The 18,619-nt window shown below is 42.1% G+C and overlaps 1 protein-coding gene across 3 annotated transcripts in view; it reads right to left on the bottom strand.

Moving 5' to 3' along the window:
* XPNPEP1 (X-prolyl aminopeptidase 1) overlaps positions 1-6,833 on the bottom strand; it is a 54,558-nt gene extending 47,725 nt beyond the window's left edge. For 2 of the 3 annotated variants that reach the window (XM_070633547.1, XM_070633530.1), the window contains exon 1: positions 6,570-6,833. In XM_070633547.1, coding sequence (XP_070489648.1) covers positions 6,570-6,601 — 32 coding nt within the window. In that variant the 5' untranslated portion in view covers positions 6,602-6,833. The remainder of the gene's footprint in view (positions 1-6,569) is intronic. The other variant, XM_070633535.1, reaches the window with a different exon arrangement.
* Positions 6,834-18,619: the final 11,786 nt, after the last annotated feature.

The following is an 18,619-nucleotide window of genomic DNA, read 5'->3' as shown; positions in this document are numbered from 1 at the left end:
TTTGACCACAGCAAACGTGGCAAGATTTAGTCAGAGAGGACATCGACTTGACTTAGCAGTTTTCCTTGTGAGTCGGAAGACCTCTCACCCCAGCGTCAGTAACAAAATAAAAAAAAAACGTTTCACATAAAACATCAGCATGGCACATAAATCCTCTCAGGCCTAGTCTCTAATTCATGAATTAGCTATGCCTAATCTCCTGTTTAGTCTAAAAAGATTTTATTTGCAATGACTACAGTTTCCACATGTACAAGTTCTATTTGGTCCTTTTTCAAACTAGTCTCTTCTTTCTTCCTGGTGTCCTATTCTTTCACTATGGCTCCCATTCCTTCTCTTAGCTTTAATTATTTGAGGCCCTTATTTTATAATTCATTTCAGAGTTTCCATTAGAAGGTCTTGGGATAGTAATCCTCAACTTTGCTCGGTCTGCTGGCTCCATCTTGGTGGGTCATTCCTTGTGTTCTGTAATCTTTTATTAAAAGCTTATCTTTAGTAGAGACTTTTACCTATGAGAATGAGATGCGTCCTGGAATGTACAAGAACTAGTGTCACTACTATTTGTTTCTGAGACTAATTTTCACTTTAATTTCTTAGCTAGGAGATTTGCCCACAAATTTCTTGTCCTCATACGGGGATAATCTGATGTCCTGGACCCAGGTATGAAGACCTATAGTGTCTGATAACCTCCCCAGGCTCAGCTTACCAGCTACCAATTAGGCTTTAAGTTCCCCTAAATTTCTGGCACAAACCTGTCTTTCTTTCAGGTCCATTCAGTCAACAAATATTTATTGAGAATCTTCTATAATCCAGGCCCCATTCTAGACAAAACAGGGAACAAAACCTCAAGAGGTTTACGTTGGGGAGGGCAGGGAGGGATGCTGGGAGGGAAGGATACAGGAAGAGAGGCAAGAGACACAAAACAAGAATACAGTCTGTCAGAGAGTGAGTATGTGCTCCATGAAATGAAGTAAAGCAGGGCAAGGGGAAGAGAGTGTCAGAGAGGTAAGGGGAAAGGTTATTTTATATGAGGTTGCCAGGCAGAGACCTTAAAAAAACTGAAGGACCAAGCCATATGGATGTCTAGGGGAAGAACATTCCAGAAAAGAGGAAGAGCAAGTGCAAAGGCCCAAAGGCAGGAGTATGTGTGGTATACCTGAGGGAAAGCAAAGAGGCCAGTGTGACACAGTTGCATGTATTGGGAGATGTGAAGGTAAGTGGTTAGGAGACAAAATTAGAGAGATAATAAGGAGCCTGTTGTAGGCTACAGAAAGGGTCTTGGATTTTATTCAGCCATGAACTTAAAGATAATTTTGTTATAATTTTACCACATTGTTATGAGTTAGTAGGTGGTGAGGGGTCCACATTAGCTCAGTCTACCACATAGCCAAAACCAGAATACGAGACATTTTCACCAATCACTCCAGTCCTGCTCTCAGAAGGCTGCTACTTTAATTTCACTGGACAGAAGAAGATATTCTTTACTAGGGGAATCACATATTCTTTCATTGAAAAGCAAAACACTTTAATATCTCTTATAAATATAAATGCATATATCCTCAACAAAATACTAGCAAACTGAATCCAGTAATATATAAAAAGGATCATACACCATCACTATGTGGCATTTATCCCAGGAACGAAAGATTGGTTTAATATACAAAAATTAATGTAACACACAATACCAAGAGAATAAAGAACAAAAACTACACAATCTTCTCAACAGGCACAGAAAAAGCATTTGACAAAATCCAACATCTCTTCATGACAAAAGTACTCAAACTATAAGAAGAGAAATTCCTCAATCTGACCAAGAATATGACAAAACCCATAGCAAACATCATCCTTAAAGCTTTCCCCCTAAGATCAGGAACAAGACAGAGATGTCCACTCTTGCTACTTCTAGTCAACATTGTACTGGAGGTTCTATTCAGGGCAATTAGGCAAGAAAGTGAAATAAAAGGCATCCAGATTAGAAAAGAAGCAGTAAAACTATATCAATTACAAATGGCATTATCTTGAATACAGATAATCCCAAAGAAGCCACACAAAAAAATTTCAACTAACAAACAAGCTCATCAAGAATGCAGGATACAAAATCAATATACAAAAATCAACTGTATTTCTATAAACTTGCAATGAACAACCCAAAAGTGAAATTAAGAAAAGTTCATTTACAATAGCATCAAAACAACAAACACCTAGGGATAAATTTAACAAAAGAAGTATAAAACTTACACTCTAAAAACTACAAAAAATTGTTGAAAGAAATTAAAGAAGACCTAAATAAACGGAAGGACATTCCATGTTCATGGATTAAAGGACTTAACATTGCTAAAATGGCAATACTCTCCAAAATAATCTACAAATTCAATAGGATCCCTACCAAATTCCAGCTAGTTTCTCCGCAGAAGTTGACAGGGAGATCCTAAAATTCATATGGAAATGCAAGGAATCCAGAATGGCCAAAACAATCTTGAAAAAGAACAGTTGGAGGATTCACGCTTCCTGATTTTAAAACTAATAAAACTACAGTAATCAAAAGAGTGTGGTACTGGCATAAGGAAAGACTTATAGATCAATAAAAGAGAATTGACAGTTCAGAGATAAACCTTCAGATCTGCTGTCAACTAATTTTTGACAAAGCTGCCAAAACCCTTCAGTGGAGGAAAAAATAGTCTCTTCAACAAGCGATGCTGGGACAAATGAATAACCACATGCAAAAGAATGAAGTTGAACCTCTATCCTCCACCATATATAAAAATTAACTCATGGATCATAGACATAAATATTTCTTAGAAGAAAACATAGGCATAAAACTGCCTGACCTTGGATTAGGCAACGATTTCTTAAACATGACATCGAAAGCACAAGCAACAAAAGAAAATAGATACACTGGACTGCATTAAATTAAAGACTTGTGCTTCAAAGGATATCATTAAGAAAGAGAAAAAACCCAGAAAATGAGAGAAAAGGGGCCGGCCCGGTGGCACAGCGGTTAAGTTTGCACGTTCCGCTTCTTGGCGGCCCGGGGTTCGCCGGTTCGGATCCCGGATGCGGACATGGCACGACTTGGCACACCATGCTGTGGTAGGCGTCCCACATATAAAGTGGAGGAAGATGGGCACGATCTTAGCTCAGGGCCAGGCTTCCTCAGCAAAAAGAGGACTGGCAGTAGTTAGCTCAGGACTAATCTTCCTCAAAAAAATTTAAAAAAACACAATAACAAGTATGGGCAAGGATGTGGAAAAATGGAACCCTCAGACATTGCTGGTGGGAATATAAAATGGTGTAGTGGCTTTGGAAAACAGTCCAGTGTTCCTCAAAACATTAAATATAGAGTTACCATATGACCTAGCAATTCTACTCCTAGGTATGGAAAACTGAAAACATAAGTCCACATAGAAACTTGTACACAAATGTTTATAGCAGCATTATTCACAATATCCAAAAAGTAGAAACAATCCAAATGTTCATCAACTGATGGAAGGATAAATAAAAGTGGTCTATCCAAACAATGGAAAATTATTTGGCAACAAAAAGAAATCAAGTACTGATACATGCTACAACATGTTATGCTAAGTAAAAAAAAGCCAGCCACAAAGGACCATATATTCTATGATTCCATATGGAATGTCCAGAATAGGCAAATCCACAGAGACAGAAAGTAGATTAGTGGTTGCCCAGAGCTGAGGTGGTGTAGGGGGAAATGAGGAGTGACTGCTAATGCGCACAGTGTTCCCTTGTGGGTAATGAGAATGTTCTAATATTGACTGTGGTCATGGTTGTACAACTCTGTGAATATTCTAAAAACCCCTGGATTGCATATTTTAATAGGTGAATCGTGTGATATATAAACTGTATCTCAATAAAGCTGTTACAACATTTTACAAAATGAGAAAACTTTTTCTTGGACAGAGAAACAAATCACATTTTCACCTGATTTCCCTCAACTTCATATGCACGTTTATAAGCCAAGGAAGTCATTTTCTGTATATATTCAAATTTAACTGGCCCCAGTGACTAGTTCAGACATAGGACAAGAGAGCTGGAGGGAGATTATTCAGACGTAGCTCTATTTGTTCCCTTTACAAGAGAAGAAATAAAGATAACTTGCCACAGCCCATACTCCTCAGTAGCTGCAAAGTCAAGACCAGAAATCAGGGCTGACAGGTGATGCTCCCAGAGAATGTGAGTTCAAGCTCTCTCTGCAAGCATCACCACCTTCCCCTCCTGTCAGGATCAAAGGAGCCAGGAAGCAGCTAAACATCAGCTGTCCTGCCTCTGTCATAACCTAGTCTCTAGAGTCCAAGATCCATCCACCCTTCACTTACTTGGACAGATACATTCTCAGGCTCTCAGTTGAAGCAGAGCTGTCATAAAATGTTAGCGCTAGAATGTACCTCAGGGACCATCCAACTCAGCTCCCTCCTTTAGACAAAGAAACTGAGATCAAACAACTTGCTCAAGGCCTCACAGCTATTTGGTGACAGAGCTGGTCTAGAACTAGAGTCTAGGCCTCCCAACGGCCAGCTCCGTGCTCTTCCCCTTCCCAGGGCCTCTCTAGCCTATACCTTCTCAAGGTCATGATGTGCCATGAGGTGGTGAAGAGGAAAGAAGTGTGCAGAGAACCTCCTGTTCAATCTTTGCATAAAACAGTTAAGGCGTATTTTTCTCCCTCTCTCTTTTTTAAAGAAATCCCATGAGGGTTCTGGTTATCCTCTACCCTCCCCCAGTCCAAGATGAGAATCACACATGTCTATTGCTCCAGATGGGGCAAAACAAGGACTAAGATGTTCAATCACACCTCATGAGGTGAGACAAGGGTAGAATGGAACAAGTTCTAAGGTGGGGAAGTGGGCGATGTTGTATTTGCCTAGCCAGAATACATCCCTCCTCCTTTTGATCAGTTTGCCTTTTGAGAATGTCTCTTCTCCATTTTCAGTCCACAGAGTTGAGATGAGTCTCACGCATTCACCCATCAAGTTCTGGGACCCAGACCTGGTCAATCCATCCCTCCAGCCACAATGACTGGCTCAGGGATAGACATAAGGATCAAGTCAGCCCAGTGAGAATGAAATGTGGGATTTCTGCTCCAACCACTAGGTAAGAAGGCTCTATTTCTGCTGGGGCTGTCAGCCTAGAACTATCATAACCTGCCATGAGGAGAAAGTCTGTCTGAGAATGAAGCCAACACTAAAGAAATCACAGCCAAGAGAGGCCAAATCTGATGCCAATGTCAGTCTCCTGGACTCAGCTGCACTAGCCAGCTCAACCCCTTTTTACTTGTCAATTTTGAGTTCAGTTCCCATCACCTAAACTGAGTCATTTTACATTGAATAGCACTCAAAGTCCGCCACTAGGGGAGATGCCTGGGGCAAACAGGCTCTCTTCTCTCAGTCTTTCAGGGGGCTGTTGTGTGAGGTTAGGGAGGCTCTACCTGCTGATGTTGAAGGACCCTTCTGCCCCTAAAATGTTGTGATTCTATAAATCCAGCAAAGATCACCTTGGTCCTCAAAGGGTTCATCTCCACCTAGGGCCTAACTCATCATTATCCACATGCCTGGCTCCATTTCCAGCATTTAACATACAGGCAGCTCCTTCTACATGCAGGTTTGCCATACTTCACACCCTTCCACAGGGCAGGTTTGGTTCTGTACTCATCCCTAACATGTGTAGCAAGGTCAAGTCCAGGTCAAGGTCAGCTTGGGATCTGTCCACTCACAAACAAAGGGACAAGCCATGGTCTGTGTTCAGTAAGTGAGCTGGCCATGCTGCCAAGCGTGTTCATTCAAGTCTGAAGCGGTCAGAGGATGGCTGAGCCCGTGTGGATCACCGGGGAGTTTGGCTTCTGGCCTTTGTAAACTCAGAACGTCTCTCTCAGTCTCCCACTTTGTTAGCTGCTCTGATAAGTATATCGTGGTTGTGGGGGTTGAAGAGACTGAAACGTGTTTAAATGTGAGGCCGGGCATTATCCTTTTGACCTCTCTGTAGCCAGGGAGAACCCAGGACAGGTTACCGGGGAGATTTTCCTGGAGATTATGCCCAAGTATTTCTTTACACAGCCTCTGAAACCATTTGAGTACGGAGAGGCCCGCGGTTGCCTGGTTCTGTGGCGGTAACAGATGAGTAAAGCAAATTGCACGTGTCAGTACTGTCCGGGTCGCAATGTGAGGGTTAGATTCCCGGGGAAGTGGAGCGAGGGCAAGGGCTCACCCACCTCCCCGGACCCCGGCACTTGCGAGCAGGGGCCGACTTCCTGCAACGGCAGGGCCTTCCAGCCGGGCCGGGGGCGGCGACGGCCGCTCCGCGGACACTCGCCCGGGAGGCGGGCTCTGGCTGCCGGGGGTGCCCGCGGCCCCGCCGGAAACGCACCGGAACTTGCCGGGCTGCGTGGCTCCCTTCCCTGCTCCCGCTCCGGGGGCTCGGGCAAGCAGGGGCCCTCGCCCAACAGCTGGCGGCCGCCCGCCGCTCCTCACCCGCTCGTCCCTACCCTCCGGGGTGCAACACGCGCGCCCGGGCCGGGAGCCGCGCGCTGCCCGGAAGCCGGCTCCCCGGCAGAGTCCCCTCACCTTACTCGCGGTGCCTTTCTGGAGGCTGCCATTCGGCGGTGACGTGCAGAGGCTCACGTCAGGGGAGCACAGACCAGCTGATCACCGCGGAGGGGCAGGAGGGAGGGAGCCGCTGCGCAGGGAGCATGCGCTCGAGGAGCCGGCCACGCCCCCCTCTGTAGCGCGCGCTCGAGCCGCAGCCCCGCCCCCATCAGGCCCCGCCCACCGCCCGAGCTAGTGCGGCGCGGGGCGGGAGGCAGGGAGTCGGTTTCCCCTTCGACCCTAACGGGCGTCGTTTCCCTACAGCGAGTTGGGGGGTGGCCTTGCTGCGGCACGTCGTTTCTGTTCATTTTTCTCGCCATTCCCTAAAGAGGAAAATGAAGGGCTTTGCCGGCTGAAGGGGATGCTGCCCGACGAGCTGCCCTCCAGGGATGTTCTGTCCTTGGGGAGAGCGGAAGGGAGGGGAACGTGGCTACTTCTAGAAGTACCTCCGCAGGGTCTCACTTTCTGAGGCTTTAGAGATGTGCACAAAGTCACTTCTCCAGGCAGCTTCGAAAAACGGCTGCCCACCCCACCTGGATAACTAATAAGCACCGCAAACTTTAACATGTCCCAACCGGGCTCCCGGTCCAACGTAAAACAAAACAAAAGCATGCTCCACCAAACAGTGTTCGCCATCTCATTAAGGGTCTACCCCGTGCTTTGAGATGCTCAGGCCAAAATCCCGGAGTCATCCTTGCCTCTTCTTTCACACCCTATATTCAGTGTGTCAAAAAATCGTGTTGGCCTTGGCGTCAGAATCCATCCCTAGTCCTATGGCTTCTCACCACCCGACCTGTCCTCACTGTGGTCTGCAGTCACTACTGCCTTACCCGCGTGATTGATTACACTGGCCTCCCTGCTGCCCCTTGGCACTTCACAGTCTAGCCTGAATACACTTCGCTCCTTTGAAGTCTGAGATCACGTCCCTGCTGTTTAGCACTTTCCAATGGTTCATTTCACTCAGGCTAAAAGCGCTACTTGATCTGCCCCTAACCCATTTCCTTCTGTTGCTCACTCTGCTCCAGCTAAACTGGTCTCCTTGCTGTCCTTGAAAAAGCTGGGCATGCTCATGCCCCAAGGCCTTTGGACTTGCTCTACCGCCAAATATCCCAGCTCCCTTGTTCACCTTTCCCTCACCTTGCCTTGAAGTCTTTGCTCAAGCATCACCTTCTCAATGAAACCTATCCTGACCACCCTATCTAAAATTGTAAATCTCCAAGAATATACAGGGGAGAAAGGAAAGTCTCTCCAATAAATAATGTTGGGAAAATTGGATAGCCACATGACAAAAGATGAAAACAGACTGCTATCTGACACAATACACAAAAATTAACTCAAAATGAATTAAAGACTTGAATGTAAGACCGGAAACCATCAAACTCCTAGAAGAAAACATAGGATGTATGGTTTTTAACATCAGTCTTAGCAGTATTTTTTTGACTATGTCTCCTCAGGCAGAGGAAACAAGAAAAAAATAAACAAATGAGATTACATCAAACTAAACGGCTTCTGCACAGCAAAAGAAACCATCAACAAAACAAAAAGACAACCTACCAATTGGGAGAAGATATTTGCAAATCATATATCCGATAAGAGGTTAGTATCTAAAATACATAAAGAATTCATACAACTCAACAACAACAAAAAAAACCCAATTAAAAAATGAGAAGAGGATCTGAACAGATGTTTTTCCAAAGAAGATATAAAGATGGCCAACGGGCACACGAAAAGATGTTCAGCATCACTAATTGTTAGGGAAATGCAAATCAAAACCACAATGAGATATCACCTCACACCTGCCAGAATGGCTATTATTAAAAGGACAAGAAATAACAAGTGTCAGAGAGGATGTGGAGAAAAGTGAACCCTCTTACATTGCTGGTGCTAATGTAAATTGGTGCAGCCACTATGGAAAACAGTATGGAGATTCCTCAAAAAATTAAAAAAGCAACTACCATATGATCCAGCAATTTCACTTCTGTGTATTTATTCAAAGAACAAGAAAACACTAATTCAAAAACAATCTATGCACCCCTACATTCATTGCAGCATTATTCACAATAGCCAAGACTTGGAAACAACCTAAGTGCCTATTGACAGAGGAATGGATAAAGAAGATGTAATATATATGTATACACACACACACGGTGGAATACTACTCAGCTGTTAAAAAAAAAAAAACAGACGAAATCTTGCCATTAGCAACAACATAGATGGACCTTGAGGCCATTATGCTAAGTGAAATAAGTCAGAGAAAGCCAAATACTATATGATTTCACTCATATGTGGAAGATAAAACAACAACAACAACAAACAAACACATACGTACAGAAGATAGATTGGTGGTTACCAGAGGGGAAGGGGGGTCAGGAGGAGGGTGAAAGAGGTAAAGGGGCACATTTGTGTGGTGACAGATGGCAACCAGACTTTTGGTGGTGGACACATGCAGTTGATACATAAGTTGAAATATAATGATGTACACTTGAAATTTACATAATGTTATAAACCAATGTGACCTCAATAACAAATAAAGTTAGAAACAAAAAAATTTGTAAACCTCTGCCAACATTCCTAATCCCTCTTACCTTCTTTATTCTTTTCATAGCACTTATCACCTTTTAACGTGATAAAAATTTATTTATATGTATTGTATTCTGCACCCCCCCACACGCACACACACAACATGGCCATCAGTGCAGGAATTGTGTCTGTTTTGTTTAATGATGAACAATACTTGACATGTAGTAAGTGCTCATTATATATTTTCTGCATGAATGAATGTCCAGAATGTGCAGTCCTCGAGGGTAGGGACAGTGATTCTCTTGTTCATTGTTATGTCCCTGGTGCTTAGAACAGCACCTGGCAGGGTCAGCACTGAAGAAATATTTGCTAATGAAAATGAGCACATTTTTAAAGGTGACCTACAGCTCTCGCTTTGACTTTGGTGAATGTCTAATACACCTGTATCAAATACATTCTGTTGCCTCGAAGAGCTCAAAGTTCTGGTTGTTATTCAATAAGCATTTGGACAAGCTAAATTAGGCCTGGTAGAAAAAGTATGGAAGAACTAAAAGATGTGGTGCCTTGGAAAGCAGGAGACGTCTGTTTCATTTCCTCAAATTTATGGAGCCAAAAAGAGAGGTTGTAAATAAAATGATTGGTTCCAGCCCACAACTTGATGGGAAAGATCAAGTTGTAAGAGAAAAAAGGAGATGTCAGACAGATAGATAAAGTGGGACCTAAAGGGAACAGGTATTTCGTAATCACACTGCTTGGGAGGAGTCTCAGAATTTATAGCATCTGGCTTTAGGAGAGAAAGAGAAATACTCTGTGTTCCCTGAACCGGATTTGAATTCCTGTTTGCAGGATGACAAAGCACTTCTCCCCGTCTTGAACTTCTTTCTGCAGAACCTCGGGGAGAAGTTGAGTTGAATTATCACCAGAGAGTGAGAACACCGGGGTTATGTCAGGCTCTTCTCCTGGCTCTGCAGCCCTCACGTGTTTGAGAAAGTGGAGCAGCACGTTGACTAATAGTTACTGAGCACCATGTGCCTAGCCCACAACAACCCGATGAGTGAAGGACTAGTATCCTCATTTTACTATTTGAGACGATGGGTTTGCAGAGGGTAAGTGAATTGCCCAAAGTCGACAAGCTAGTGAGTGGTGGGACTGTGGTGGACACTCAGGCAGCAGGATGGATTCCCAGCCCCAAACACTTAATCACTAAGTCATAAGGAAAGAACGCCAAAGGTCACGTCATCCATGCAGTGGAAAGAGGGAGGCAACCTGATTCATCATTCAAACTCAGACTGGATGGGTTTTAAATGTAGCCAGAAATATTAAGTGTGTGAAAACATGTTATGGGTATAATTATGTCCTCCCAAAATTCATATGGTGAAACCCCAACCCCCAGTACCTCAAAACATGGTCTTATTTTGAAATAGGGTTGTTTAGATGTAATTATTTAAGATGAGGTCATACTAGTGTAGGATGGACCCCTAATGCAATATGACGGGTGTACTTATAAAAAAGAGAGATTTGGAAACAGAGAAAAGGCCATGTGAAGATGAAAGCAGAGATCAGTGTGATGCATCTGCAAGCCAAGGAATGCGAAAGATTGCCAGCAACCACAGGAAGCTAGGAGAGAGGTGTGGAACAGATTTCCCTTCATGGCCCTTACAAGGAACCAAATCTGAGGATCCCTTGATTTTGGATGTCAGCCTCCAGAGCTGTGAGACAATAAATTTCAGTTTAAGCTACCCAGTTTGCGGTATTTTTTACGAAAGCCCTAGGAAACACTGTAAAATGAGTTCTAAATGTCCAAGTATTTGAATTGTGGAACTGTTATTTTGGTCACACAACATTCATCCATTCTCCTTCTGGTAACCATCCTCCTATTTCCATCAGAGGACCCATCTTCTCCTCCTTCCCTCTCGCCCTCATTTTCAGTCTATGTTGTCTTGGTGAAACACTTGGATTCCAGGAATCTATTGTGACCCAGGCATAAGCCACAGTGATAGGCTCAGAGATTGCTATGGGACCAGTACAGTGAAATTTTCACAGTGAGTGCTGGAACAGAGGCTTGCTTCCCTCTGCCAGGCAAGAACTTGGATGCATATATTCTGGAATAGCTGCCTCTACATGCAACATGTTGATGGCACCAAAACAGCAGACGGCAGAGCAAAAAGAAAGGAAGAGAAGCAGGAATCTCAGAACATTATTTGAACCCTGAATCCTGCCATGCCTAAAACCAGATCTCCCGCTGGACTTTTCAGATGTCAGCCAAAAAATTTCCTTTTGTGTTTAAGTCAGTTTGACACGGATTTTCTGTCACTTGCAATCAAAAGACTCCCAATGAATCATTTAAGTAAGTTATGTTCCATCTGTACAACTGAATTTCATGCATGAAGTAGATATAAATTTATTAATATTGATAATTAATCATGAACTAAGAAATGGAAAAGTAGATTATGAAACAATGTAATATTCTATTTTTGTAATTATATATATATATACATACCTATACTGATAGATACAGTTTTTAGAATAAAAGGAAAATGATCCACAAAAGATTAACAATGCTTATCTCAAGGTGGCAGAATTTAAGGCGATCTTAATTTTGCTCTGCATTGTTGGCTTTTTTCAAGATTTGTTTTGTTTACTTAAAGGAAACTCAAAGTACTAATCATTTCTCTGACCCTTTCTCCTTTGAAGACAGAATGAAGGACCTGTTCCATCCTCCAAATGTGAGCACCACGAGCAATAGTAGTCTTCCAGTATTCAACTTGCTAACTGGTTGATGGCCTGACCATTGATTGGGAGAGGGGCAACATCTCTTGATAAACCTCTAGATGAGAAGACTTAAAAAGCACAAATTCTCGTTGGATAGCAAACAAAACTACAACTTCAGGGGAGACTTTTAACCTTTTCAAACATTTTCATTTGTTCTAATAAAATTGATAGCTATAGAAACAGTGATGAGTGAGGCTCTCATAAATTGTTAAATATGGCCATATTTTTTGTAAAGTTAACTGAAAGATAGGCTTGTGGTTACACCCTAGAAAGGAATGGGAGAAGAAAAGCCAACTTTCAGGATTGTAGAGTCTGCCAAAACAATGTACTGTAAATTAAGGGTGGGAGAATGCATTTGGCTCAGTTCAGAATCCACTCACCCTTTGTATTCAATGAAAACTGAACTCAGACCTTTTGATATCTGAGTTCCATTTACTCTTGGCAAAGTTCAGTTCTCTGATTCAAATTTTTGAAAAACCTTAAAGAGGCCCAGAGGGTTTCTTGGACATCAAATGATTCTTGCACAAACAACATACTGATGAGCTGAGTGTAAATGAATAAGAAACATACAAAGTGACTCTGAAACACAAAGACCCTCCCATGCTATAGGAAGAAAGACTCAGGGAAGCCCTATGTTTGTCTCTTCCTTTAAGGAATATTCCTTTTTACCATATTTTATCCTTTTCTCAAGAAGTCTTTGAAGGACCTTTGTAAAATGTGGGAAAGGGAAGAGAGTGTATCCAGCTGTTCCTGATGTTGACTTCTCACAATCCCTTCCTGATTATGTCTTAAAAGCTGGGCTTTGGATAGAGGTAGCATGGCCTAGAGGTCAAGGTCAACAAGCAAGTTCCAGGGGCCGGCCCGGTGGCGCAGCGGTTAAGTTCGCACGTTCCGCTCCTCGGCGGCCCGGGGTTCGCTGGTTCGGATCCCGGGTGCGGACATGGCACTGCTTGGCAGCCATTCTGTGGTAGGCGTCCCACGTATAAACTAGAGGAAGATAGGCACGGATGTTAGCTCAGAGCCAGGCTTTCTCAGCAAAAAGAGGAGGACTGGCAGTAGTTAGCTGAGGGCTAATCTTCCTCAAAAAAAAAAAAAAAATAGACAAGTTCCAGCCCTGGCTCTATCACTAAATAGACACGTGACTTTAGAACCTGCATATCACCCTTTTCTCTGGTTTCCTAAGAATTCAGCTTTGATCAGCCCCTTCCAGACCTCGCATGCATTTGATCAAGTCCTCATCAGAGAACCTGAAGTTGGCAACCTCACAGATATATTTTGTGTGGCCCTTACTATATTCTTTTTTCATAACAGCTTTATTGGGATATAATTCACATACCATTACAATTCACTCCTTTAAAGTATGCAATTCAATGGTATTTAGTATATTCACAGAATTGTGAATTGTGCAACCATTACCTGAATCAATTTTAGAACATTTTCATCACCCCAAAAAGAAACCCACAACCTTTAGCAGTCACTTCTCATTTCCCTCCATCCTCCTCACTCTAGGCAACCACTAATCTATTCTCTATCACCACAGATTTGCCTCTTCTGGACATGTCATATAAATGGAATCAAAATACGTGGTCTTTAGTGACTTGCCTCTTTCACTTAGCATAACATTTTCAAGGCTTATCCATGTTGGAGCATGTATCAGTACTTGATTCCTTTTTTTTTTTTTTTTTGAGCAAGATTAGCCCTGAGCTAACATCTGCTGCCAATCCTCCTCTTTTTTCTGAGGAAGCCTAGCCCTGAACTAACATCCGCGCCCATCTTCCTCTACTTTATACATGGGATGCCTACCACAGCATGGCTTGCCAAGTGGTGCCATGTCCGCACCCGGGATCCGAACCAGCAAACCCCGGGCCACCAAAGCAGAATGTGCGCACTTAACCGCTGCACCACCGGGCTGGCCCCACTTGATTCCATTTTACTGCCACTAATTCCATTATGTGGAATATTATTTTGTTTATTCATTCATCGGTTGATGGACATTTGTGTTATTTCCACTTTTGGATATTGTGATTAATGCTGCTTTGAACATTCTTGTATAGGTTCTTATGTGGACATATGTTTTCATTTCTCTTGAATGTGTACCTAGGCATGGAAATCTTGAGTCATGCAGACACTCTATGTTTAATCTTTTGAGGAACTGCTGAACTGTTTTCCAAAGTGGCTGCACCATTTCACATTCCCACCAGCAGTGTATGAGGTTCAATTTCTCCACATCCTCTCCACCACTTGTTATTATCTTCCTTTTTGATTCTAGTCATCCTAGTGAATATGAAATGGTACCTCATTGTGGTTTTGATTTGCATTTCCCTGATAACTAAAGGTATTGAGCTTCTTTTCACGTCGTTATTTGCCATTTGTATATCTTCATTGGAGAAATGTCTATTCAGATCCTTTGCCCATTTTAAAATTGAGAGGTTTTTTTAATTATTGGATTGTAAGCATTCTTTATATATTTTAGATGCAAGTCCCTCATCAAATATATGATTTGCAAATATTTTCTCCCATTCTGTGGGTGGTTGTATTTTTTATTCTAATTAGATAGAAACACTTAGAAAGGAAAAGTTAGTTATTTAAAAATGCATGTCTTCAGCTTCCTTTGGAAAATCAGAAGGTTGGTTGGGCAACCCTAGTCCTTCCTTATATGCTGCAAGAAGCAACATGAATGGAGCAGACGCTGCTCCCCCTTCATGTGGGACAGGGAGTCCTCCATTTGACCAGGTAGGCTCCTCTATTTTACCTGCCAGACCTCTGTAGACGTCCCAGTTTGCGACTCCTCCTCCTAGAGAATTTGACAAAGCATGGCCTGGATTTGGGTTCCACTGAAATTGCCCTTACAATTGAATTAAATCAACTGCTTCTGGCCAGAATATTTTCACCTTTGGCACTTGAACACAGAATCCCCCAAACGGAGCACCAGCTAGCAAGTCCTCCACTCTTCCTGTTTTGCGATTTGGATTTTGCAAGGCATGGGGCAACTCACTGGGGCTTGGCAAGGCCTCCGGAATTTTGACAGCCCTGTTGGTACTGATGTCATGAGTGTCCCTTGCCATAATGCATCCTCATTACTAACTCAAATCAGCCAAACTCAAACAAATGGAGTTGAAAAACAGAGTATCAGGCTGCTTGAGCTTCAAAACACTGCCTAAAAATACTCAGAAAAACAATGCTGTGTGCAGGAGCATAGCCAAGAATGAAAGTCACAATTTCTGATTGCTAACCATCCCTTTCCCTAATCATAATTTGCCTGCTAAAAGCAGCCTCTTCTCAGAATAAAATGAGGCTCTCTAAAAAGATATATTACTAACTTAACCTGGTTATATAACATTCTTTTCTCCTGTTTCTAATTAATCTTTGTTTAACTTTTTATTCATCCATCGCTTCATTTAAATCTCTTTTAGCTTTATTATTCTTTTTAAAAACAACTTTATTGAGAGATAATTTACATACCATACAACTCATCCATGTAAAGTGGACAAGTAAGCGGTTTTTAGTATATTCACAGAGTTGTGCTATCGTCACCACTATCTAATTTCATAATTTTTTTTTTTAAAGATTGGCACCTGAGCTAACATCTGTTGCTAATCTCCTTTTTTTCTTCTTCTTCTTCTTCTCCCTAAAGCCCCCCCCCGTAAGTAGTTGTATATTCTAGTTGTAGGTCCTTTGGGTTGTGCTGTGTGGGACGCCGCCTCAGTATGGCTTGATGAGCGGTCCCACATCCGCGCCCAGGATCCGAACCTGCGAAATCCTGGGCCACCAAAGCGGAGTGCGCGAACTTAACCACTCGGCCATGGGGCAGGCCCCCAGAATATTTTCATCAGCCCTAAAAGAAAGCTCATCTCTCTTAGCATCACTTGTCATTTCCCCCATCCTCCCCAGCCCTAGGAAATCACTAATCTGTTTTCTGTCCCTATAGAATTGCCTCTTCTGACATTTCATATAAATAAAATCATACAATACGTCACCTTTTGTGTCTGGCTTCTTTCACTTAACATAATATTTTCAAGGTTCATCCATGTTGTAGCGTGTATGAGGGTTTCATTCCTTTTAATTGGAGAATAATATTCCATTGTATGGCTATGCTACATTTTTTATTTATCCACTCAAATGGATATTTAGGGTATATAAGGAACTCATATATATATCAATAGCAAAAAACAAAATCCGATTAAAAAATGGGCAACATTTTTCCAAGGAAGACATGCAAATAGCCAACAGCTATGTGAAAAGGTACTCAGCATCACTAATCATCGGGGGAATGCAAAACAAAACTACACTGAGGTATCACCTCACACCTATTAGGATGGTTATTATTTGAAAAAAGGTAAGTGTTGGCTAGGATGTGGTGAAAATGGAATTCTGTTCGCTGTTGGTGGGAATATAATTGGTGCAGTCATTATGGAAAACAGTATGGAGGTTCCTCAAAAAATTAAAAATAGAACTATTATATGATCCAGCAATCCCACTTCTGGGTAGATATCCAAAGGAAATGAAATCACTATCTCAAAGAGATATCTGCTCTCCTATGTTCATTGCAGCTTTATTCACGATGACCAAAATATAGAAACAACCTAGTATTCATCAATGGGTGGATGGATAAAGAAAATGTGATATATACACATAATGGAATATTATTCAACCTTTAAAAAAAGAAAATCCTGCTATTTGAGACAAGATGGGAGAACTTGGAGGACATTAGGCTAAGTGAAATAAGCCAGACACAGAAGGACAAATACTGCGTGATCTCACTTATATGTGGAATCTCAAAAAAAGGTTGAACTCATAGTAATATAGAGTAGAATGGTGGTTATCAGAGGCTGGGAGGTGGAAGAAAAGAGAAGTTATTGATCAAAGAGTACAAACTTTCAGTTATAAGATAAATAAGTTCTGGAGACCTAATGCACAGCATGATGAACATAGTTAATAATGTATTATATACTTGAAATTTACTGAAAGAGTAGATCTCAAGTGTTCTCACCACACACAAGAAAAAGTAACCATGGGATGTGATGGATATGTTAATTAGTTTGATTGTGATAATCATTTCACAATGTATACATATATCAAAACATCACATTACACACCTTAAATATATATAATTTTTATTTGTCAAAAATAAATTTTAAAAATTTTTAATGGACATTTGGATTATTTCCACTTTGGGGCTATTATAAATAATGTTGCTATGAACATTCATGTATAAGTGTTTTTGTGGATATCTGTTTTCATTTCTCGTGGATGTATACCTAGGAATGAAATTGCTGGGTCCTATGGTAACTCTATGTCTAATATTTTGAGGAACTGCCAAACTAGTTTCTAAAGGGACTGCACCATTTTACATGCCCACCAGCAATGAATCCGGGCTCTAATTCCTTCGCATCCTTACTCCTTACCTGTTCTTACTATTCTTTATTGATACATTTGTCCTTCTTCCTCCATCGGCTCTCCCCAGATTTCAAATGAAATTCGCAATTAATTTTGCAACAGGGGAAGTGAGGTGGCACTTCATTGTAGAGTGAACTCTTTCTTAGCCTCTCCTTTTAGGGGAGCCATTTGAAAAAATTGTACTTTAAAGTTCCCCCTTACTCTAATAAATCAGATTTTTCTCCATAGTGCACCATAAACCTGAGTCTCTAAGCACCTATTCTGGATATTTTAGATACAAACAAAAGGAAGTAATTCAATCACTGAAATTAAAGTCATAGATGCATGGAATTTTGGAGCTGGAAGGAACCTAAGGATCCCTTCACCAATGCTTCCTTTTTATAAGTGAGGATGCTCAAACCAAGAGATTCAGGTGAGTGAGGCCACACAACTGGTTTCTTGCAAAATAAGCCTGGAACCCAGGTCTTGGGATACCCCTCTATCGCTCTTGTCAATTCAACCCAGCTTACCAAACACTGGGCAGTTATAATTTGAAGAGCAAGGTCTGCATCCATACACACACCAAGTGAAGTGAAGAATTGAGTGATTCCCTGGATAATTCCTACCGCTAAAACCCACACAAGTGAAAACCTCTGTCACAGGTTGTGAATCGGGTGTCCGAGGGCTGAGTCTAGCCCGCAGTTATGTTTAGCTTATCCTACATGGTATTTTACAATTTTCTTAAAATAGTTGCCAACTCGTAAAAATGAAGAGATTTCTCCCAAAAAAAAATCAATTACCATTGGGCCAGTGGTTCCTGCTTAAATTTTACAAACACAGACTAGAGTTGAGCAGTACCACCCAGGGCCCACCCGGTGGGTCTCGCTCATCACGCTACCTGGTTAGTTCCTTAAAGTATCTGAATTTAGGACTCTCAGTCCAGATAACTGAGACATATGTGAGGTGGTGGTGCATTTGCTGTCTGCAGGAGTACTCCTACTCTAGATGGCCCTGGTTAAAAGAGAGAAAAACAGGTACCAGACAGACAGACAAATGCTGGTCCACAACTGGGCTTTTGCAGGCTTGGAGGGCTTGTCAGGAGAGCAGATGATCAAAACAGGAACACCAGGGTGCTGCAAAAAGTAGAGTGAGGAGGAGGCTGTGGGGCCTCTGTGGGGCCTCCCTTTGGCCTAAGTTCACAGAATAAGCAGCAGATGCTGCAAGTCCTCTGCAGATTTCAAAGAGAAATAAAGACAGTGTGTTGCCTCAGAGCACAAGTCCCCACAAGGAAAGGTCTGGGAACAGCATGTAGTCTTGTGAGCTGGGGCCCTTCACCCCTCCAGGTGCAAGGAGCTGAGTTT

The sequence above is a fragment of the Equus przewalskii genome, chromosome 1 (assembly GCF_037783145.1).
Source record: "Equus przewalskii isolate Varuska chromosome 1, EquPr2, whole genome shotgun sequence".
Taxonomy (NCBI): Eukaryota; Metazoa; Chordata; class Mammalia; order Perissodactyla; family Equidae; genus Equus; species Equus przewalskii.
Note: the sequence above shows the minus strand (reverse complement) of the source record. Positions and strands in the feature narration are given on the sequence as shown.